General features: G+C 44.8%; 1 protein-coding gene across 1 annotated transcript; it reads left to right on the top strand.

Moving 5' to 3' along the window:
- Nucleotides 1-13,286: 13,286 nt before the first annotated feature.
- Nucleotides 13,287-23,815, top strand: LOC131412362 (peptidyl-prolyl cis-trans isomerase E-like). Its single transcript, XM_058551946.1, has 4 exons — nt 13,287-13,317; nt 13,928-14,137; nt 21,428-21,515; nt 21,767-23,815. The coding sequence occupies exons 1-4, from the start codon at nt 13,287-13,289 to the stop codon at nt 21,804-21,806; spliced, it is 369 nt and encodes a 122-aa protein (XP_058407929.1). The 3' UTR covers nt 21,807-23,815.
- Nucleotides 23,816-24,297: the final 482 nt, after the last annotated feature.

Below are 24,297 nucleotides of genomic sequence, written 5' to 3'. Positions count from 1 at the left end.
TAGTCTTAGAAAAATCTTGAAAGGTCTGGCTGTTGTTCCATGCCACCTGCTGGGTAGCTATACCCCACCACACCTGCCAACCAGACCTACCTTCTTGGCAGCTGTGCTTTAAATAGCAGAGAGCAGCAGGGAAGTTCAGCCTTGACTGAGGAGCCTTGGCCTCTGCTCTTCTGGGTGAGTTTGCCTTCAACTGGTTTCACAGTTACAGGGCACATTTCTATTTCTACTTGGTTGTTATTTTCTAAGATAGGAGTTTTAGACCTAGCTCTGCCACTAACTTTGTGGCTTAAACTCTCTAAGCCTTCAGTTTTTCAATTATTAAATAAAACAGTAAGAATGGCTTTTTGGGGCCCTTCTACCCCTGAGTTTTTTTTTTTTCCTTAGTTCTAAATTGCACGGTTTTATTTTTTTTCTTGAGATAACATTGGTTTATAACATTATGTAAATTTCAGGTGTGCATGTTTATATTTCGATTTCTGTGTAGATGACATCATGTTCACCACCCAAAGTCTAATTGCCATCTGTCACTGTACACATGTGCCCTGTTACCCCTTTTGCCTTCCTCCTTCCCCGCTTACCGTCTGGTAACCACCAGTCTACTCTCTGTGTCTATGTGTTTGTTGTTATTTTTATCTTCCACTCATGAGTGAAATCATATGGTATTTGACTCTCTCCATCTGACTTATTTCACTTAGTGTAATACTCTCAAGGGCCCTCCATGTTGTCACAAATGGCAAGATTTCATCTGTTTTATGGCTGAGTAGTATTCTATTGTGTGTATGTGTATATATATATATACACCACATCTTCTTTATCCTTTCATCCATCGATGGGCACTCAGGTTGTTTCCAAGTCTCGGCTATTGTGAATAATGCTGCAGTGAACATAGGGGTACATATATCTTTTCAAATTAGTGTTTTCATATTCTTTGGATAAATACCCAGCAGTGGAATAGCTGGATCATATGGTAGTTCTATTCTTAAGTTTTTGAGGACTCTCCATACTGTTTTCCATAGTGGCTGCAGCAGTTTGCATTCCCACCAGTAGTGTATGAGGGTTCCCTTTTCTTTACATACTCTCCAACACTTATTTCTTGTCATGTTAATCATAGCCATTTTGACGGGTATGAGGTGATATCTCATTGTAGTTTTCCTTTTTCTTGGTGAGGAAGATTGGCCCTGAGCTAACATCCTTGCCAGTCTTCCCCTATTTTGTATATAGGACACCTCCACAGCATGCCTTGATGAGCAGTGTGTAGGTCCACGCCCAGGATCCAGACCTGTAAACCCTGGGCCACCAAAGCAGAGCACCAGAACTTAACCACTAGCCACTGGGCTGGCCCCCTATCGCATTGTAGTTTTGATTTGCAGCTCCCTGATAATTGGCGATGTTGAACATTGTTTCATGTGCCTGTTAGCTATCTGTATATCTTCTTTGGAAAAAGGTTCAGATCCTTTGCCCATTTTTTTTTTTTTTTTTAAGATTTTATTTATTTATTTTTTCCCGCCAAAGCCCCAGTGGATAGTTGTATGTCATAGCTGCACATCCTTCTAGTTGCTGTACGTGGGATGCAGCCTCAGCATGGCGGGAGAAGCAGTGTGTAGGTGCGCGCCCGGGATCCGAACCCCGGCCGCCAGCAGCGGAGCGCGCGCACTTAACTGCTAAGCCATGGAGCTGGCCCTGCCCATTTTTTTAGTTTTATTTTTTGTGAGGAAGATCAGCCCTGAGCTAACATCCATGCTAATCCTCCTCTTTTTGCTGAGGAAGACTGGCTCTGAGCTAACATCTATTGTCAGTCCTCCTCCTTTTTTTCCCCAAAGCCCCAGTAGAGAGTTGTACATCATAGTTGCACATCCTTCTAGTTACTGTATGTGGGACACGGCCTCAGCATGGCCGGAGAAGCGGTGCGTTGGTGTGCGCCCGGGATCCGAACCCGGGCCGCCAATAGCGGAGCGCGCGCACTTAACCACTAAACCATGGGGCCAGTCACCTTTGCCTATTTTTTAATTGGGTTGTTTGTTTTTTGTTGTTGAGCCTGAGTTCTTTTTTTTTTTTTTTTGTGAGGAAGCTTGGCCATGAGCTAATGTCCATTGCCAATCTTTCTCTTTTAGCTGAGGAAGATTGGTCCTGAGCTAACATCTGTGCCCATCTTCCTCTAATTTGTATATGGGATGCCTCCACAGCATGGTTTGATGAGCGGTACGTCGGTCCACCCCCAGGATCTGAACCTGAGAACCCCGGGCTGCCGAAGCAGAGCACGTGAACTTAACCACTGAGCCGCCGGGCTGACCCTGAGCCTGAGTTCTTTAAATTAGTAATACCTATTGCTCTTCACCAGCTAAAAAAATTATTTCCTGAGGACAAGTGCTGTACTCCCTTCTTTAGTGGTCACCTAACTCAGTAATGAGGTTAGTGTTCTGTATACAGTTATGCTTAATTGGAATGAACAGTTGATAGATCAATAACTTTTTCTACTTTGTATAAGTCTCGTAAGCAAAGGTTATCAAAATGCTTGGAAAGTAACTTAAGGCTTCAATTCTGTAGTGGTCGAATTGGATGCTACAAAGTTTAAAAATTTAGTTCACTTTCTAGCTATGTTTATTTAAAATAAACAAAATGACTTGAATATTTCTGGAAGCATTGTTGACTAAACCAAGAAAAGCCTAAAAATTAGATTTTCACTTTTCAAATGGCATTTATGTGGCATGTTTCCTCCTAGTGCCCACAAATTAACTACCCATTTCTGCTATTGTAGAAAAGCACCAAGGATTTGCTTTTGTTGAATTTGAGTTGACAGAGGTAAGAAATTTTCCCTGTTTAGTATTTGACTGGTGTTGCAGTTGTCATTGCTCACAAAAGGTGCTGCTCTCCGTTTTGATGGATATAGTAGTTTCCTGGGGCTGCCATAACAAGTTACCACAAACTTGGTGGCTTAAAATAATGGAAATTTATTCTCACAGCTTTGGAGGCTGGAAGTCTGAAATCAGGGTATTAACAGAGCCGTGCTCCCTCCAGAGAAGAATCCTTCCTTTCCTAGCTTCTGGTGATTCCTGGCAATCCGTGGCATTCCTTGGCTTGTAACTCTATCACTCCAGTTTCTGCCCCCGTCTTCATATGGCCTTCTTCCCTGCATGTGTCTCTCTATTTTCTCTTCCTATAAGGACACTAGTCATTGTTTTTAATGACTAATCCAATATGACATCATGTTAACTAATTACATCTGCAAAGACTCTATTTCTAAGTAGAGTCACATTCTGAGGCTTGAGTGAACATGAAATTTTGGGGGATGCTATTAACCCCCTACAGTGGTTTGGTGGTGACAGTTGCCAAGAGATAGGAAGTTCTGGTTGAAGGAAGGCCCACTAGGCCTGGTTCAAAGTTCCTCTCATTTAGTCAGAATGTGGCAGACAGATCCTGCAGAGCCCTCAGCCCTCTGGCCTGGCATTGCTAATTCCTAGTTCCTGTGTGTATTCTCTGTCTCTGTAACATGAGCACACATTTCTTATAGGACCAGCTCTAACAAGCCATTAGTACATGCTGTTTGTTAAATACACACAATCTTGGCAGATAGGGAGGGAAAATGTGTCTTTTTTCCTGTGCTTGTGGTACTGAGTTTTTATTTGAGTGCTAACTACAAGAAGAGTTGAACTGCAGACATGAACTTTTTCCTTGTATCGACAGCATGGTATGGCGGAGAATCTTTGCTTTTTTTTTTTTTTTTTTTGTGAGGAAGATCAGCCCTGAGCTAACATCTGCCAATCCTCCTCTTTTTGCTGAGGAAGACTGGCGCTGGGCTAACATCCATGCCCATCTTCCTCCACTTTATATGGGATGCCGTCACAGCATGGCTTGACAAGCGGCACGTCGGTGCGCGCCCGGGATCTGAACCCGGGCTGCCGCAGCGGAGCACGCACACTTAACTGCTTGTGCCACTGGGCTGGCCCGAAAATCTTTGCTTTTTACTAAAGCTGTTATTTGGTGCTACTTTAAAGTAAACAGGACCTTCATGCAAGTGTTGTGTTTCCAGTTTCCACAGTTTCAAAGTTACATAGGAAGCAAAAATTGTCATTCTTTGCAGGTATTCACTATGAACTGTCTACTTATAAAATTCATTCTTATTCAGAAATCTTCCCCATTTAACATTGGCGTAAATACCACCATCTTTGTTGGCCAATCTCTCCCTGACTGTTTTCTATCTACAGCATGGGTTAGCAATCTACAGTCCATAGACCAGGGGGCTGGCCTGGTGGTGTAGTGGTTAAGTGCGCGCGCTCTGCTACGGCAGCCCGGGTTCGGATCCTGGGTGCGCAGCAATGCACCACTTGTCAAGCCATGCTGTGGCGGCGTCCCATATAAAGTGGAGGAAGATGGGCAAAGATGTTAGCCCAGGGCCAGTCTTCCTCAGCAAAAAGAGGAGGATTGGCGACAGATGTTAGCGCAGGGCTGATCTTCCTCACACACACAAAAAAATACAGTCCATAGGCCAAGTCCATCCTGCAGCTTGATTTTGTATGGCTATGAGCTAAATGGTTTTTGTACTTTTAAAGGTGGTGAAAAAAAAGAAGAATATGCAGCAGAGACATATGTGGCACGCAAAGCCTAAAATATTTACTATCTAGACCTTTACAGAAAGTTTGCCAACCTCTAGTCTGGGGCAGTATACTGCAAATAGAGTGTAAGTTAATTGCAAGGTACAATTGTGAATCTCGAATAAGAGGCAGGGTTTCATGAAGTGTGTGAGAGTTTTATGGAAAACTGCCATAGTTGGCTCTAGTCAAAAAGTGAGGCTCTTTTGAGCCATTGAAAAGTGAGGCTCTCAGAAAATAAAACCAGTTAACAACTGAGGAAGGGAAAACCTACAAGGATTATGACAGGTTGGGTGCTTCGAAAGAAAATGATTTGAATTCCTGTTGCTGCTATAACAAATTACCACAAATTTGTTAAAACAACACAAATGTATTATCCTACAGTTCTGTGGTCTCAGCTAAAATTAGGGCGTTGGCAGGGCCGCATTCCTTCTGGATGCTCTTGAGGAGAGAATCTATTTTCTTTGCCTTTTCCAGCTTCTAGAGATTGACCACATTCCTTAACTCTTGACTGGCTGGGCAAGTCTGTCTCGTGCTGGATCACTCTGAAACTTACTCTTCTGCCTCTCTCATCACATTTAGCGGATCTTTGTGATTACGTTGGGCCCATCTGAGTAATCCAGGATAATATCTTTCTTTTAAGGTCAGCCGACTTGCAACCTTAATTCCTCCTTGCCGTGTAATATAGCACATTCACAGGTTCTGGAGAGTACGATGTGGACATCTTTAAGGGACCCATTATTTTGCCTACCACAAAACCCTGAAATGTTTTTGCCCTTTTTTTAATCTTTATGATCAGTCTTCATGACTAAATATGAAATAAGGATGTCATTTCATGCTGTCATTCAATTTTTTTTTAATTGTTGGAAATAAGACTAGTACCTTATTCATTTTTGTTTCTAAGAACAAGGGCGTAGCTGTAATTATAACCTAAATCTTATTAAATTAAGAAATCTTTTCTCATACATTTTTTTAGTTTTCATGAAAAGGCCCAAAACAAACCTTTTATAAAGGTCTGTCTACTTACTTTTTCCTAGTATCAGTTATTCTTGGATAATGCAATATTCCTACACTTCATTCCAGGTTCTCTGTTACTCTTTCATCAAACGTGTCCCTCAATAGCCAGCAATACCATTTTTCTCCAATTCAGTGCTGATCTTGGCTTTTCAACGTAGACTCAGGTACTTGGTAACTGCATTTACCAGTGTAATTTCAGAGTCCTGAACTCAAATCCAAAGATCATGCCAGCCCAGACCTTCCTGTTTGTTAGTGTTGAGAGAAAGGAAGTGTATGGTGGCTCAGGGGCTTTTTATGGTTAGCTTTGTGCTTAGCTTGCCTTCAGGGGCTTCAGGCCTCCCAAATTAGAATTAATCATGAGCGAGTCTTAGACTTCTTAGAAGTAAATGGAAAGCTATCAGGTGTTCTTTTAACCTAAAAAGGTTTAAGCAGCTCATTGTATTGCTATCTTTTCAGAATGAATCTGAGCTCTTTGGGTGGACAATTCTTGTCAATTTGGCCAAACCAATGAGGATTAAGGAAGGCTCTTCCAGACCAGGTGAGTGGGGGCAACCGTGGATTCCCCATCATCTCCTCGGCTCTGGCCTCTGTTACATTTTCATTCCTGTCTGTGGTAGTAGTATATACATGAGTAGAGTGGTTTATAGTGGAGAAGAGAGTGCAGCACCTTCATGGAAATGAAGAGTTCGAGATTCTTTGCAGAGTTAGAGGCATTGTCCTCATGAAAGTCTTGCTTTTGGAGGTGGACGTAGACTGTGCTTTTCCAGCCTTGACAACGGCTGGGGCTTCCCTTTTGGCTCGGCCTTGTCCCTCCTCCTTATTCTCATCTGCTTCTGCTGAGAGCTGGACTTGAAGGCCTGACATTTCCCAGTGACAACTTTCCTTGGCCTGGGAGTTCCTAAGAGGTAATCTCTGCCTGCATGAGAGCCACGTAGTGTGTCCGCTTTGCTGACCCAAGCAGTGAAGAACTGGACATAGCTAATTAGCAGTTGGCTGATAGCTTGACTTTCTTAACGTTTGTTTGATTCTTTCCCTTCAGTTGGTCAGATGATGACTTGTTGAAGAAGTTTTCTGGGAAGACTCTTGAAGAGAATAAAGAAGAAAAAGGGTCAGAGCCTCCCAAAGTGGAAAGTCAGGAGGTGAGATTGAAGGCTGTGCTTCCAGAGCAGAGGCTGGCGCTTTCCACCCAGGGCACTTCTGATGTGGGTGGTGGTGTTGGGTGAGTTGAAGGAACAAGCTTTGGGTTTCTCGTCCTTGTAGGGCTCTAGGTGAGAAGTATCTTGTGTGTGCTCGGGTATTTGTGTTGCCAGTGAATGAGTGGGATGTCTGAGATGAGAAAGGCCGGTGGGTGTCCCTCATCACTGGCATCCGCCATCCTCCTGATCTTTCCTGCTCCCTCACTGAAGACTTTGGCACCAGGCTCACTGTCTTCCTATTCCTGCCCTGACTCCAGGGAGGCCCCTTCCCCTCAGTCTGTACCAGGTATAAGGCTCTCCCTGCCTCGGCACTTTCTCCTGCTTCTCGATACACCATCCTAACATTGCTTCTGGGGATCATTCAGAGGCTCCTCCTCCTCTCTCCACGCTTTGAACAGTGGTGTTTCTCTAAGCTCCTTCCTTAGCCCTCAGCTCCTCTCTCCACACTGTCCTTGTGCAGTTTCAGCCACTTTTGTCCCCTGTCTGAAGATCATAATCACTAAATGTTCTGGTGATTTCCTGATCCCGAGTTTCACATATTTCTCTCTCCCGAGTTTTACATATTTCTGCCTGAATGTCCCACAGTCACCATAAATAAACAAAGCATATCCCAAGTGTATTTCTTCTCTCCTTTCACTCTGGTCTTCCCGTGTGCTGGATCTTAGTTAATTTTGCCGTCTTCCACATCATCACCCAAACCAGAAACCTCAGTGTCATCTTAGACTCCTCATTATAATTCATACCTAATGCATTGCCATATCCTGCTAATTTTATCTTTTAAGTCTTCCTGAATCTCTCCTCTCCGGTTTGTTCCTGCCATGTTGCCTTGGCTTAGCCTCTGTCATCTCTCTTGTGAATAATGATAGTAGCTTCCTAACTGGTCTCGCTGCCCCAGGCCTGCTCCCTTCTGTCCTGAGCCGCCAGGGGTAGCTTTCTAAAGCATAGATGTGACAATATGGCTCTCCTCAAGCATTCTAGGGACCCCCTCATCTATAGGATTGAGTCCAGGGTCCATCAAGGGAGATGGGCTCTCCATGTTCTGACCCTGCTCATCTCTCTACATTGTATCCCCATTTTATGTAGTAAGAAACAAGAGTTTGTAGTTACCTATAAATCTCCGTGTTTTTGCATAAGTGGTTCCTTTGTCTAAAATGCCCTTTCCAACTTATTTTATCTGGCTAACTCCTACTCACCTTCCATAGCTGAGCTCAGTTGCTACCTTCTACAGGAAACTTTTCTGAACCCTCCAACTGAGGGGGGTAAGTGTCCCTTCTGGGCTTCCATGACCACTGGGCTTCTGTGGTACCCTTCTATCCTAGCATTTACTGCATTGTTTTGACATTATTTATTTAACAAATGTTTGGATATTGCTTACTCTAATCTGGGCACTGTTCTAAGTGCTTTATAAATATTTAATCCTATTGATAATCCTATGAGATAGGTCCTATTATTATCCCCAATTCTAGGTGATGAAATGGGGACATAATGAGGTCAAATAACTTGTCAAACATTACGCAGCTTATAAGTGATGGAGCTGAAATTTGAACCAAGGCTGTTTAGCTCTAGGATCTGTGTACCTCTCACATTTGTGTCCATCCCTCCCCCACAGAATAGCCAATTCCTCAAGGGCAGGAGCCATATCTGTTTAACAACCCCTTACTTGGCTTGATAGCTCAATACCTATACATTGACCTACTAAGCCACACTACAAAGAGGTCAAAGACAATAGAGTTTCCTCTGTCAAACAAACAAGAGGGTCTGTATTGAATGTTTTATTTATCATCTAGTCAGCCTTGTCCAGTTGGAGCACAAAGCAAGGCCTAACCTCCTCCATTGTCTTCTGACCACTTAGGCCCAAGCCAGAGGGCTGCCTCCCTTGCTTCCAGCCAGTCTATGAATATGGAGGGTTAGGCATAGAGAGAGAAGGTTATGGGTCCATTTAACTGGAGTAAGGTGGGTGGGCTTGAACTGGGGTTTGAAGATGCTGAGAGTTGGGTATTGTGGGCCAGAAGAGTGTTCTGTGAGTCCAGGGCAGAGTGAAACAAGCTGACGTGTGTGGGCAGGTGTGATGAGATAACATGATTGCGAGGTGGGGCTCAAGTAGATAGTGCTGAGGTCTCCTGTCGCTAGATGTCCTGCTGGGTGCTGTGGCCGTGGCCCCTGCCTTCTGCAGCGCCGTAAGGGCCCAAGGCCTTCCCTGTCAGCACCTCGCTCCAGCCTGCTCCCTACAGCTGGGTTTGGGGGTGTATTCAGAGGAAGACTTGCTCTCCTACTCAGGGTGTCAGGGCGTTCTCTCTAACCTAGCGATTTCTTCTGCGCCCAGGGAGAGCCCACTGCAAAAAAGGCCCAGTCGAATCCTCAGGAGTACATGGACATCAAGATTGGGAACAAGCCAGCCGGCCACATCCCGATGCTCCTGCGTTCAGACGTCGTTCCCATGACAGCAGTTGAGCAGGGCTCCGGACAGGACAGCCAGGAAGGTGGTGGCTGGCTGTGCTGTGAGCGGTGGCTGGCTGTGCTGTGAGCCTTCCCAAGGTCCTCAGTGCCTCAGTTCTTGTGCCCTTGACACTGTTTCTGACCTGAGTTGATTTGCAGCATCTCAGATCCTGGGATCTAGTAACAGATGAGTCAGAGCAGGGATTTTTGAAGCTTTGTAAGTGCTGGTTTACTATTTTTTAATAATAGCTTTTTGTTTTTAATACAAGTAAACAAGTATTCATGGTTAAAAAAAAAAGAATACCATACACATAAATTCCAACCATATTAAAGGCAATAACTTGAAAACTTAAGTCTTTTTCCTCTCTCCATATCCAGCCTTACTCTCTAGAAGTAACTGCTATTAACTAATGGTTTCTTGAGTATTCTTTCTAGGTGGTTAAATACTGACTTCTATTTAATCTTTTTTTAATCTAAAATTTATTATATAGAAATATAATTTCAGGCCGGCCCCGTGGCTTAGCGGTTAAGTGCGCGCTCCGCTGCTGGCGGCCCGGGTTCAGATCCCGGGCACGCACCGACGCACCGCTTCTCCGGCCATGCTAGGCCGCGTCCCACATACAGCAACTAGAAGGATGTGCAACTATGACATGCAACTGTCTACTGGGGCTTTGGGGAAAAAAGAGGAGGAGGATTGGCAATGGATGTTAGCTCAGAGCAGGTCTTCCTCAGCAAAAAGAGGAGGATTGGCACGGATGTTAGCTCAGGGCTGATCTTCCTCACAAAAAAAAATATATATATATAATTTAAAAAGTCAATTTCACAAAGTTTGTTTTGAAAAACAGCAGTCCCCTGGGGCTGTCCTCCCCCCCTGCCGCACCACCAACACCATCTGCTGCTCCTCAGAGGCAGCCGATTTCAACTCTTAGCTGAGTCTCTTGGTTTGTACCTCCATGTTGGTAGGTAATAGATTTATGTTGCCACTTCCTGGGTTTTTGATTTTAGACATTATCCATTGGCTTCTCACCTCAGACGATAAGGAATTATTAGTTTTTTGAATCACTTTTCTAGACCCTTCTTCTTATATAGTTTCAATAATTTTGGTTAGGTCACAGGTTATTTTAACTATGTAAGCATCATGCTATGATAACTTCCTTTCAGAATAGTGTTTTGTTTTCTCTGGAATTCGTAATTGTCTTGTTTTCACATTTGCTTAGTCTCCTATGCATTTATTCCTGATTCTCTCCCAAATTCTCCTGCCTGTGTAAATCTCTCATCATGTCCAAACACACCAGAAATTCTGTCAATTTCACTTTCTTGTAGAAGTTCCTCCTTGGAGCCTTCTGACCTCCTCCACCCTGGACTGGTTGCATTCCCGGCCCACTGCACAGCTATTGTTCTGGGGTCTCCTATTTTCACTTCTGATGTTGGAACCTCTGTTGTCTTCCCTTTTGGTTTATTCCCTCGTTTTAGTAGAGGACATACCTCTGTAGCTTCTGGAGAAAAGAGCTTGGGAGGTAAGTATTTTGAGACTAATGTCTGAAAATATCTACCTTCCCACTTGATTGATAAAAGTTTGGGTGTAGAATTCTAGAGAAGTCTGTCATTCTGATTTTTGGTCCTTTGTACAAAACCTCTCTTTTTTCTGTCTAGAGCTAAGCTGTCCAATAGGGTAGCCACTAGCCACATGTGACTATTTAAATGTAAATTAATGTAAATTAAATAAAATTCAAATTTAGTTCCTCAGTTACACTGTCCAAGTGCTTAATAGCTGTTAGATAACCTGGTCTAGAGGCTTGGAGGGTCTCTTTGTCCTGTGTTCTGAAACAGTGTGCCTTTGGGGTAGATCTCCTTCCATCTATCGTGCTGGATAGTCGGCGGGCCCTGTTAGTTTTCTCTTGCTGCTGTAACAAATTACCACAAACTTAGCAGCGTATGAGAGCACAAATTCATTATCTTCCTGTTCTGTAGGCCAGAAGTCTGACACGGGTCTCACCAGGCTAATGAAGATGGTGGCCAGTTGCTGTGTTCCTTACTGGAAGCTCTAGGGGAGGATCTGTTTCCGGGGATAGTCCGATTGTTGGCAGAATTCAGTTTCCTGCATCTGTAGACTGAGGTACCCATTTCCTTGCTGGCTGTCAGCTGAGGGCTGTGCCCAGCCCTCGAGGCTTGTGGCCTCCTTCCTCTGTCTTCCAAGTCAGCAATGGGAGATCAGTCCCTCTCACATTTTGAATCTCTCCGCCTCCTCTTCCATCGCTTCTCTCTAGCCCTCTCTTTCTGACTTCAGCTGGGAAAGGTTCTTGGTTATGGGCTTGTGATTATCGTAGGCCCACCTGGATGATCCAGGCTGCTCTCCTCGTCTCAACGTCCATAACCTTAATCACACCTGCAAAGGAGCTTTTGCCGTGTACAGCATGACATGTTCTCAGGCCCCAGGGATTGGGGCGTGGACATCTTTGGGGAGCCGTTATTCTGCGTACCACACCCATCAATCAGGACAGTCTTATCTTTTGGTTTGAGAAAATTTCCTTGCATATTTCTTTGCTTTTGTCTCTTCTGATTTCTCTCTTCTCTCTTTCTGAACCTTTCTAGATGTTCTTTTTTATAGCTCCCTGTGCTTATTTCATGGATGTAATATCATTTGATCTGGGGGTATTACTAAAGTTTCTTTTTCCTATACAGTTTATGTTTCAAGTTGCTTTTTCCTGGGATGTTTTGGTTTCGTTTGTTTGGGTCTGTTTGTTTGTTTTGGTCTTTGCTTTTCACATCAGTTGCCTTCCTCATATTTAAGATTGGGGCCCTAAAAATTTGCTTGGAAACTCCCTGGGCATTGGTAAGGCTTGCTGACTGAGGCTTCCACTGTAGGGTGATTTTCTCTCTGTTGGATCCTGGATGTCGATATCCCTGAGTTACATTCTCTTGGACAGAGCAGAGTCCCCAGAGGAGACTCAAGTCTCCGTCTGTTTGCCATCTTGGTGTGGGGAGATGGGCAGTATATAACCTTGTACTTAGTCTCCATTTGTCATTACGGTACCTCGGCCCTCAGCTCTGTGTAGTGCGTCCCAGCCCAGAGCCCCTCTGCTTTAACCTACCAGAGAGTGGACCTCCAGCCAGGCTGGGGAAGGGAGGGGGTCTGGGGGTTAGCTCCTTTCTTAAACAGGCTTTCAGCCAGACTTAGTGTGTTTAGACCTGCTTCCACCCTTGTGCCTGAGGTTCTGATGTTTCTGCAGCAGAAGTCGAGTTGCTTCTTGCCTTTGCAGGCATTAAGATTCAGCTTTCTGAGGTCTGCTCCATCGGTTATGTTTCATCTGTTTGTTTTCTAGCTTTCAGAAATTTTTTGTTGCTGTTGTTTCTTCTCTCTCTCTCTCCTATTTTTTTTCTTTTGTCATTTTATCCATTTTTAAGCGTACAGTTCTGTGGCATTAATTGTATTCACAATATTGTACAACCATCACCACCATCTGTTTTCAAAATTTTTTCATCACCCCAAACATAAACTCTACCCATTAAACAATAACTCCCCATTCTCCTCTCCCCCCAGCCCCTGGTAACTTCTAATCTACTTTCTGTCTCCCTGGATTTGCATATTCTAGATATTTCGTATAAATGGAATCATACAATAGTTGTCCTTTTGTGTCTGGCTTATTTTACTTAGCATCACGTTTTCAAGGGTCATATATGTTGTAGCACGTGTGTATCAATGCTTCATTCATTTTTATGGCTGAATAATATTCCATTGTATGGATAGTCCATATTTTGTTAATCCACTCATTTGTTGGTAGACACTTGTGTGTTATTTCCACCTACTGGCTATTGTGAATACTGCTGCTATGAACATTCATGTACAAATATGTGTTTAAATCCCTGTTTTCAGTTCTTTTAGCTGTATACCTAAGATTAGAAATGCTGGGTCATATGGTAATTCTATGTTTAACTTTTTGAGGAACTGCCAAACTCTTTTCTACCATTTTACATTCCCACCAGCAATGTATGAGGGCTCCAGTTTCTCCATATCCTCGCCAACACTTGTTTTTTTCTGTTTATTATAGCCATGCTAGTAGATGTGAAGTGGGATCTCACTGGTTTTGATTTGCATTTTCCTACTGACTAATGATGTTGAGCATCTTTTCATGTGCTTATGGGCCATTTGTATATTTTCTTTAGAGAAATGTCTATCAAGTCTTTTGCCCATTTATTATCTGGGTTGTTTTTGTTTTTGAGTTGTAGGAGTTCATTATATATTCTAGATATTAAATCCTTATCAAATATATGATTTGTAAATATTTTCCCCCATTCTGTGGGTTGCCTTTTCACTCTGAGTGTCCTTTGATGCACAAAAGTTTTTGATTTTGATGAAATTTAATTTATCTGTTTTTTCTTTTGTTACCCATGCTTTTGGTGTCATATTTAAGAAACTATTGCTAAATTCAAAGTCACAAAGATTTGCCCCGGTGTTTTCTTCTAAGATCCTGTTTGGTTTTTCTTTTAAAAAATCGCTTTACCACCAATCTAGTGTGGAGCAGAGCTAGAATGCATGTTTTCACTGCTCCTTCTTTAACCAGAATCCTCTGTAGTCCTTCAAGATGTCAATATCAGAGGTTTAAAATGAAAATATAAACATTAGACAAATATAACATGGTTTTCAGAGTCTAGTTAGAGGGAGGTTTGTTTTGTTTTGTTTTTCGACCTAAGCACGTTTTCCTGTCTTGTCCCCAGAGAACTTCCGTTGCCTGTGCACCCACGAGAAGGGCTTTGGCCTCAAGGGGAGCAGCTTCCACCACATCATCCCCCAGTTCATGTGCCAGGGCGGCGATTTCAGAAACCACAACGGCACCGGGGGCAAGTCCATCTACGGGAAGAAGTTTGATGACAAAAACTTTATCCTCAAACACACGGGACCAGGTGGGACCAACGAGTGAGTGTGACAAGTGGGGCCAGGCTGGGGCAGGATGGCTGTGCTGGGTGGAATGAGGGGCTGTGGTTCCAGCTGAGGGCTCGGGGGTCTGGAGGAGACTTGTGAACAGAGGAGAAGCGCTCAGCCTGGCTAGAGCTTTATGCTTCTAATATTTTTCTTTGTTTTTTATTTTGGCTTATGCAAGTTCATATTTGCCTCCTTTTAAGAGGAGGAGGCATGGTAGCCTGATTCTGCTGCTACAGTTGTTATTGGTGTTCTTATAACTTGTTATTTTATGTAATTTCAAGCTTACAGAAAAGTTGCAAGAATAGAACAAGGAACTCTCATAAACCTTTATGTGCCTTTTACCCAGATTCACCAGTTGTTTACATTGGTGACCATCGTTCCCCACTATTCTAGTCATTCTGTATATATTTATAGACAATGTATATTTGAGGGAACCATTTGAGTGTAAGTTGGAGATCTCATGTACCTTAGCCACTAAATACTTCAGCGTGTCATTTCCTAAGAACAAGGGCATTTTTAATATTCCCACAATGTAATTATGAAAATCAGAAAATGAACACTGATACAATACTATAATCTAATGTATAATGCATGCTCAGATTTCATCATTGTCACAATAACGTCCTCTCTGAGGTTTTGATAGTTGGAATGCATCGTATTCTTCTCACATGGTCACCGTCCATGCATCCCGACCCCACCTCCACCCTGTTTGCCTTGCTCCCATCCCACGGCCCGTCACTGGATGCCTCCCTCCCTTTTGCCTTCCAGCCTCACTGCCTCCTCTTGCCCTCTCCTCCTCACCTAGAACAAAACTCTCTGTCTCCTGGAGAAAGGCACACGCCTGTGCTACCTGGTCGCCTTCGAGTTGAGTGGCGGAGGTCTAAAGGGCGCCTTGAGCGTAGCCCAACAGTCTTCTCAGATTGCAGTTGATTCTCATCCAGAGTCTGAGAAGAAAACACTCCTTTTCTTCACTCTTCAGACTTCTAGCCATTGCCCCCATACTTTCTCCCTCTCGGCTGATGATCGTGTTTCTTATTTCACTGAGCAATAGAAGCAGAAGAGGACTTTGTCTTCCCCCATCTGCTACCCTGTCTGCGTCGTTCTCACTGCCTCGTCTGCTTCCTTCCTGTTGCGGTGGTGCACTCGCTCTCGGCTCCCGTCTGAGGCCAGCCCCCCACTCGGACACTAGTTCCGTCGCCTCCTCTCCTGCATCCTCCATTTCCCTCTGTGCTGACCCTCGCTCCCGTCGGCGTACAAGCATGCTGCAACACTGCCAGCCTTTAAAAAAATAAAGGCTGACCCCATGTTCCCCCTCCAGCTGCCACTCCAATTCATTGGTCCCTTTTTAGCAAAACTTCTTAAGAGTTATGTAGACTCATCGCCTCTGTTTCTTCCCTCAGCCCCTCCAGTGAGACTTTCTTCCCCACCTCACCTTGCTCTTGTCAAAGATGCCAACAGCTTCCATCTCGCCAGCGGTCAAACCTCAGCCTCTTTTCCAGCTCTCAGCAGCATTTGATACTGAGTCATGCTCTTCTTGAGTCCCTGCTTCGCATGGCTGGCGGACACCTCCCTCTGCTGTTTTCGTTGTTCCTCATTGGCTCTTCCTCCTCAGTCTCCTTTCCTGTCTTCTCCTGCTGCTGCCTCTAAGTTGTTGGAGGGACCCAAGCTCAACCGTTGATTTTCTTTCCTCTCTGACCTCGCTCTTTATTTAATGGCTCTGAACCTATTAGCCCAGGGCCCACCTCTTAGAACTAATACTTTACTAAGCTGAAATGAAAGCCATAGCTAATATATCCTTCCAACACAAAATTTTAAAAACCTAGTACTATGCTATAATTATAATGGAAAGTAATGTGTAATAAAATAATATGCATTTCATTATTTAGATGCTTGGACACAACTATGTTATATGAACTATTTAAACATGTGCCCTTCTGCCTGGAGCTGTTGTTAGGGGTGTGGACTGACACAGGTGTATCGTGTTGGCAGAGTCACAGTAAGGTGATTTTCTGAAACAATGAAAATCAAGATGATTTTCTGAAACAGTGAAAATCTCTTGGTAAAATTCTGAGCAAAAAGAAATTAAATGTTTCTTCAGTTTATGTGGTAGGTCTATTTCTGGATGAACTCAATGCAAGAACATAAGTCTTTGGATTTATATGTCAAGTGGAGTTAGGGTCTAGACTCACATCATTATGAACAGATTTTTTGTCATCTGCATGAATGTTTGTCAGGGCATAGAGTCTAGGAGGATTTAGAATAATTCTGCCTTAGGGGGGACATTGCAGGACATCTAGAGTTGCTGCTCCTTCCCACTAATGACAGTAGCACCCCAGTATTACTGACAACCAACACATACCTTGACGTTTCCAAATAGCCTCGAGGGGGCAGCATTACCCTCTTTAGAATCCATCCCATCCCAGGGCTTCGCATCTCATCTCCTGAATTAACCCTGCCCACGTTGAGGTCTGCATGCCGGTCTCTCCCTGTCCTCTTCCCTGGACATCCCACGGGTGTCTCACGCTCCACATGCCTGAGCATCTCTTCCTCTTCTCCCCTGAACTCTTCCTCCCCGTCTTCCGTGTTTCAGTCATGACACCACCATCCACCTAGCAACTTGGTCAGAAACTTAGGACTCATCCTCATCTCCTCCGTCACCCATACGACAGATCATGTCTTCAAATCACCTCTTGGTGGAGCCACTCTTCACCCTTCCTCCACCACCACCAAGCTGACCCCCTTGTTTCTGCTCTTGCCTCTTCTCTCTCGTAGTCTGATCTTTGAGAGGTAGTCAGAGCCATCGTTTTAAAACATAAATCCAATCACACCATTCTCCTGCTGATAGCCCTCCCATGGCCACATGGAGTGTAGAATCTAGTCCTGCAGAGCTGACTGGCCTGGGGCCTTGCACCTCCCCAAGCTCACTGAGTGTGCTGCTCCTTGCCCCTTGCATCCTTGTGGCAGTCTTACTGTTCCTCAGACACCCAGAGCTGACTTCCCCTCAGGGCCTCAGCAGATACCACTTCCTCTCCTGGAGCATTTTTCCTCCAATATCCACAGGGATCACCCCTCACTTCCTTCAGGTGTCACGCACGTGTCACCTCATCCGAGAGGCCTACCTTTAAAATGGGCATTCCTGTCATCTCACTCTTCTTCTAGTCAGCTTTATTTTTCTTCATATACTTATTATCTGAAACTATTATAAATTTATTCTTCTACTTATTTATTTTTTGTCTCCCTTCTGAGAATGTCAGCCTCGTGAGGGCAGGACTCAGTTTTTCTTGTTCACCGGTTTTTTCTGAAACAGCATCTGGCACATAGTAAACACACAATAAATAGTTGAATATTTAAATATTTAAAACATAGTCACAGGTCATGGGGCTGGCCCGGTGGTGCACGGTTAAGTGTGCGTGCTCCACTGCGGCAGCCTGGGGTTCGCCAGTTCGGATCCCGGGCACGCACCGCCGCACTGCTTTGTCAAGCCATGCTGTGGTGGCGACCCATATAAAGTAGAGGAAGATGGGCATGGATGTTAGCCCAGGGCCAGTCTTCTTCAGCAAAAAGAGGAAGATTGGCATTAGATGTTAGCTCAGGGCTGATCTTCCTCACAAAAAAAAAAAAAAACATATTCATAGGTCAGATCTGTTATGTGTCAGACACCCTGATGGACTCTGGCATTGAGACTGGAATGGGACACAGTCCCCATCCAAAGGGAGCACATGATCTAGAGGCCCAGCCGTGAAGAGTGGGCTTTCTCATTGCCGCAGATGGGCTGCAGCTCCTCCTGCTGCACCCCCTCTGCCCTGCCAAACCTGGGCCTTTTACACTAAACTCAGACATCACTTCCTCTAGAAAGCTTTCGTGTCTCCTGTCACCAGTGTGTCTCGGGTGACTGTCTCTTGTGCTCCCATTTGTTGAGCCAATGTCTGTGCCACTAGCCTTTGTTATTTTGTAGCGTAATTATTTTTTTAACAGCTTTATTGGAATATAATTCACATACCATTCAGTTCACCTATTTATACATTTCAGTGGTTTTTAATGTATACACAGAGTTATGCAATCATCACCACAGATAATTTTCATCACCCCAAAAAGAAACCCCACTCCCTATCCCCTCATCCCCCACTAGGCAAACGCAAATTTACTTTCTGTCTCTATGAATTTGCCTATTCTGAACATTTCATATAAATAGAATCATGTAACATGTAGACTTTTGTGACTGGCTTCTTTCACTTAGCATAATGTTTCAAGAAGTTTCATCTATGATATAGCATATATCAGTACTTAATTCTTTTTTATTGCTAATTAATATTCCACTGTATGGAAATACCACAATTTGTTTATCCATTCATAAGTTGATGGACATTTGGATTGTTTCTGTTTTTGGCTGTTATGAACAATGCTGCTGTGAAGATTCATGTACAAGCTTTTGTGTGAACATATGTTTTCATTTCTCTTGGATATATACCTAAAATTGGAATTGCTTGGGCACATGATAACTCTATTTTTAATTGTTTTCTTTTTTTTTTTTTTTGTGAGGAAGATCAGCCCCAAGCTAACATCCGATGCCAATCCTCCTCTTTTTGCTGAGGAAGATTGACCCTGGGCTAACATCTGTGCCCATCTTCCTCTACTTTATATGGGATGCTGCCACAGCATGGCTTGACAAGTGGTGCATCAGTGTGCGCCCAGGATCTGAACCTCCGAACCCTGGGCACCGAAGTGGAACACGAGCCCCTAACCGCTGCGCCACCAGGCCAGCCCCTCTATTTTTAATATTTTCAGAAACTGCCAGACTGTTTTCCAAAGTGGCTGCACTGTTTTGCATTCCCATCAGCAGTCTGTGAGAGTTCCAATTTTTCTACATCTTTGTCAACTCTTGTTGTTACCTGTCCTTTTTATTATAGCCGTCCTAGTGGTGTGAAGTAATATCTCATTGTGGTTTTGATTTGCATTTCCCTGATGGCTAATGATGTTGAGCATCTTTTCATGTGCTTATTGGCCATTTGTGTATCTTCTTTGGAAAAATGTCTATTCAGATTCTTTACCCATTTTTTAATTGGGTTATTTATCTTTTTATTATTGAATTGTAAGAGTTCTTTAAATATTCTAGATATAGGTCCCTTATCAGATATTTGCTATGCAAGTATTTTCTCTCATTCTGTGGGTTGTCTTTTCACTTTCTTTATGATGTCCTTTGAAGCATAAAAGTTTTTAATTTTGATGAAGTCCAATTTCCTTTTTTCTTTTGGCACGGTACTTTTGGTGTTGTATTTAGGAAGGTTTTGCCTAACTTAAGGTCATGAAGGTTTACTCCTGTATTTTCTTCTAAGAGTTTTATAATTTTATTTATTTATTTATTTTCTTCCCCCCAAAGCCCTAGTTGTATGTCATAGCTGCACATCCTTCTAGTTGCTGTATGTGGGACACGGCCTCAGCATGGCTAGAGAAGCAGTGCGTTGGTGCGCACCCAGGATCCGAACCCGGGCCGCCAGCAGCGGAGCGCGCACACTTAACCGCTAAGCCACGGGGCCGGCCCTCTTCTAAGAGTTTTATGGCTTTAGCTTTTACATGTAGGTCTTAGGTCCATTTTGAGTTAATTTTTGTGTATAGTGTGAAAGAAGGGGTCCAACTTCATTCTTTTGCATGTGGTATCCAGTTTTCCTAGTACTGTTTGTTGAAAAGGCTATTCTTTTCCTGTTTAATTGTCTTGGCATCCTTGTTGAAAATCAATTGACCATAAATGTAAGGGTTTGTTTCTGGACTTTCTATTCTATTTCATTGAGCTATATATCTGTTCTTTGTCATTTCCACACTGTCTTATATTCTGTAGCTCCATAGTAAATTTAGAATTCAAGAAGTGCGAGTGCTCCGATTTGTTCTCCTTTTTCAAGATTGTTTTGGCTATTCTGGGTCTCTAACATTTCCATAGGAATTTTAGGATAACCTTGTCAATTTATGCAAAAAACCTGGCTGAGATTTTGATAGAGATTGCACTGAATCTGTAGATCAGTTTGGGAAGTGTTCCCATCTTAGCAATATTAAATCTTTCAATCCATGAACATAGGATGTCTTTCCATTTGTTTAGGTCTTCTTTAATTTCTTTCAGTAATGTTTTATAGTTATAAGAGTGTAAGTTTTATACTTCTTTTGAATTTATTCCTAATTATGTATCTTATTCTTTTTGATGCTATTACAAATGAAACTGTTTGCTTGATTTCATTTTCAGATTGTTCATTATTAGCGTATAGAAATACAGTTGATTTTTGTATATTGATCTTGTATCCTGCAACCTTGCTGAACTTGTTTTTTAGTTCTAATAGTTTCTAGTGTATTCCTTAGGATTTTCTATATTCAAGATCATGTCATCTGCAAATAGAGATAGCTCTACATTTTCCTTTCCAATTTGATGCCTTTCATTTCATTTTTTTGCCTAATTGCTATGGCTAGAACCTCTAGTCCAATGTCGAATAGAAGTGGTGAGGGCAGACATCTTTGTCTTATTCCTGATCTTAGAGCGAAAACACCATGTGGTTTTTGTAGATGTCTTTTATCAGTTCCCTCCTATTCTAGTTTGTTGAGTGTTATTTTTCTTTTCTTTTTTTTTTTTTTTTTGGTGAAGACTCGCCTTGAGCTAACATCTGTTGGCAATCTTCCTCTTCTTTTGCTTGAGGAAGATTAGCCCTGAGCTAACATCTGTGCCAGTGTTCCTTCACTTTGTATGTGGGATGCCTCCACAGCATGGCTGATGAGTGGAATAGGTCCATGCCCAGGATCTGAACCCAAGAACCTGGGACGCTGTGGAACTTTTTACCACTCGGCCATGGGGCTGGCCTTTGTTGAGTGTTTTTATAATGAAAAGGTGTTAGATTTTGTAAATGCCTTTTCCATATCTATTGAGATGATTATGTGGTTTTTGTCCTTTATTCTATTGATATAGTGTATTACATTGATTAGTTTTGGGATGTTAAACCAACCTTGAATTTGAGTGACTCTTTCCCACTAGACTGTGAGCTCCACCGTGGCTGGGACCAGTGTCCCCAGGGCTCAGCAGGGGCCTAGGTGCAACGTAGACAATAAGTATTTGTTGAATGAATGAATGAAAGGACAAACCAGTATGAAATGATTGAAACAACCCTGTTCACTATTTCATTGACTATCGAAGGAGTAGAAGACAAGGCATTCGCATGGTCTGTGTGTCCCAGAGTCTGAGCCTGCCTAACTGAAGGAGCCAGGGCGGAGGGAACTGACGTGTTTGTTCTCTCCCCCAGGCCTGCTCTCCATGGCTGACTCCGGCCCAAACACAAGTGGCTCCCAGTTCTTCCTGACGTGTGACAAGACGGATTGGCTGGATGGCAGGCACGTGGTGTTTGGGGAGGTCACAGAAGGCCTAGATGTCTTGTGGCAGATTGAGGTGGTGGCCACCCCGGCCCTTGGTGCACAGCCCTGCAGGAGAGCTAGCGAGGCACTCTGTGGCCTGGAGCGGGGGAGGGACCCCGGCAGCTTCTGCTCAGGCTGGGAGTGGGGGCGGGGTGGGTATCCCTGAGACACTCCTTCCCCTCCACCCTGCCTCCCCTGATTGTTCCTCCTCTTCTGTTCCTCCCACAAAGGCCCAGGGCAGCAAGGATGGGAAGCCAAAGCAGAAGGTGATCATCTCCGACTGTGGGGAGTACGTGTGACGGGCGCTTTCTCTGCGCTGCCACTGTGTATCCAGGAGCTGTCAGCCCCGGGGGACCAGCGCCTGAGGGTGTCCCGTGTGCAACAAGCAGGGTTTGTGTCATGGCCCTTCCTCGGGGTCAGCGTGGGCAGCTCCTCTGCAGGCACGGCCTGGGCTTGCTCTGGGCTCTTTCCCAAGCGTGGCCATGGGCCTGGGAGCTGGCACAGGTGCCACTCTCCCCACCCTGGACGGCTGTGTGTGGCCTTTTCCAGGCCTTTGCTGCCAGGGCCTCTCCTGGGCCCACCAGTGTGGCTCCCGGAAGCTTCTTGTAAAATAAATCCTAGTTCTTGTACTGCTACCTGCCAGCCAGGTCCCAGGTGTTTTTGGAAGTTGCAGCTCTGACTGGGCCGTCCAGCTGTGAGACACCAGAGCACCTCCCCTGCTGCTGCTTCCGTCCTCCCCAGGCTGTCCCAGAAGCATGTCCTTGTGGGACCACTGCAGGGCAGCAGAGGTCAGAGTTGGTGCACAAGTACCTTTGTCTCCTGTCTCTCCTGCTGCCAGGTAGGTGAGTTGGGTTAGCCAGGCTCCATTCCTGCCCTCACGCCTGCTTGTCTTGAGCCTAGTGGGTACCCGTAATGAGTCTTAGTGACCCATTCCCGTGTTACTCATTTGCTGAACCAGTAGTCACAATGTACTACTGCAGAGTGCCCAGGCCCTTCTTTTGCCAGGCCTATGCTTGGTGCTGGGGAGACGTAAGAAACGAGCCAGAGGTGGTTCCAACTTCCCTCCCTGCCCCAGTCTCACCTGGAAGTCGAACTCTGGCGCCACAATTTGTAGCTTGTGCTGGGCTGGTCCCTTGCCCTACGCTGGTATTTGGCTCACCAGGCCACCTCACAGCATCTCTCATGTGCTGAGGCTGAGCCCCGGCAGTCACCAGAGACCTCCTTCAGGGCTACACCTGCTCCCCTGCCGCCTGTCAGTAGCTCTGCCTCGATCAAGTCTCAACACTCAGAAACTGCTGGGCTGGGCTGGTTCTCGTTTTGGGTTGAGATCAGGTTGAGCCTGGCAGGGAGGGGAGAAACCTGCTGGCCCGTGGCCCCAGTGACCCCAGTGACCCCAGGCCAGCTGCTATGGAGGGATGGATGCTAGCCCTACCCCTGGCAGCCTGGGTCTCTGCCTTCAGGTAGGGCTTCTACCTTTTTGGTTTGCTGGGGCCCACTCCTGTGGCTGGAATCCACTGCCTGCAGTATTCCTAGCAGGGCCCCTCGCTCCTAACCTAGGTGTCCCTCTCACTGGTGGTCAGTCATAGCTGTCAGGATAGGCAGCAGTGAGGCCAGGAGTAGGCCAGCTGCCCAGGGCTGGTGTGACATCCAGGAGGGAAGAGGATGTGTGTGAAGTACTCAGCATGGCTGGCTCTGGGGATGATGTGGGGAGAGGGAGCAGGCTGGCCCAAGGCCCCAGCAGGGATGACTGGTCACATAGCCCTGTGGAACAAGGGGCGAGGTTGTGGGACCTTGACACTTGCTGTGCTTCCCTGGTTGCACTGAGAAGGTGGGACCAGTGGACTGGCCAGGAGGCCAGTGGGCGAGAACCATCAGGTGGTGATAGCACACCCTGTGCTGTGCAAGGGCCTCCCCAGAAGTTACCCCACTGGGTCCACCCATGACCCTTGTATGGGTGGTGACCTGAGCCACAGAGGTGAGGTGCCTGGTCCAGGGATTCCAGACTAATGGCCAGCCCGGTGTCTATGCAAGTGTTGTCTCTGTGACCTGAGTACCTGGCTGCCTGGCTTCCTGATGCTGGGCAGGGCTCGGGGTGGTAGGGTCATGGGGGCCCCACACCTGCCCTCTGGGGAAAGAAAGGTGAGACCTGGTTTGTAAGTGATAGTACTAAGGCAGAAGTCAAGGGATGGAATGCTACTACACATTATGTTTTCAAAGAATGTTTAATAACAGAAAATTTTGAAATATATCATAGATTGAATAAATCAGATCACCCAGCAGTACAGAGTATGATCCTAACTTTGTAAAGTATTCATATTTATATATAAAGACATATATAATGTGCCAAGGAAAACAGACGGGAAGGAATTATTGACAATGGTTATCTCTGTGTGTTGGGATTATGCATGTTTGTTTTTTATTTTCAAAAATTTCCCCGGCACACATGTAATATTTGGCCAAATGCTTGCTCAAGTCTTCCTAGTAAGAAGAGAAGCCCCAGAAAATTCCCCCACCAGCTTCCTGTGAGATTGCAGGTGGGTGCAGCACTTGCTGGCAGCACTGTGGGAGGGGCAGGGGCACAACACTGCCACGTCCTCAGCAGAGGCCCTGGCCACTGCAGGTAACTGCTGGCCAGGACTCCTTCCACAGGTGGGGGAGGATGCAAGTCCACACCTCATCCCAAGAGATTACCAAGTTTAGATTTTTTAGGAAAAGTACAGCTTTGAAGTAAATACAGCAGCACCTCCTGGACACATTCTGG

Source organism: Diceros bicornis, chromosome 13, assembly GCF_020826845.1.
Source record: "Diceros bicornis minor isolate mBicDic1 chromosome 13, mDicBic1.mat.cur, whole genome shotgun sequence".
NCBI classification, from domain to species: domain Eukaryota; kingdom Metazoa; phylum Chordata; class Mammalia; order Perissodactyla; family Rhinocerotidae; genus Diceros; species Diceros bicornis.
Note: the sequence above shows the minus strand (reverse complement) of the source record. Positions and strands in the feature narration are given on the sequence as shown.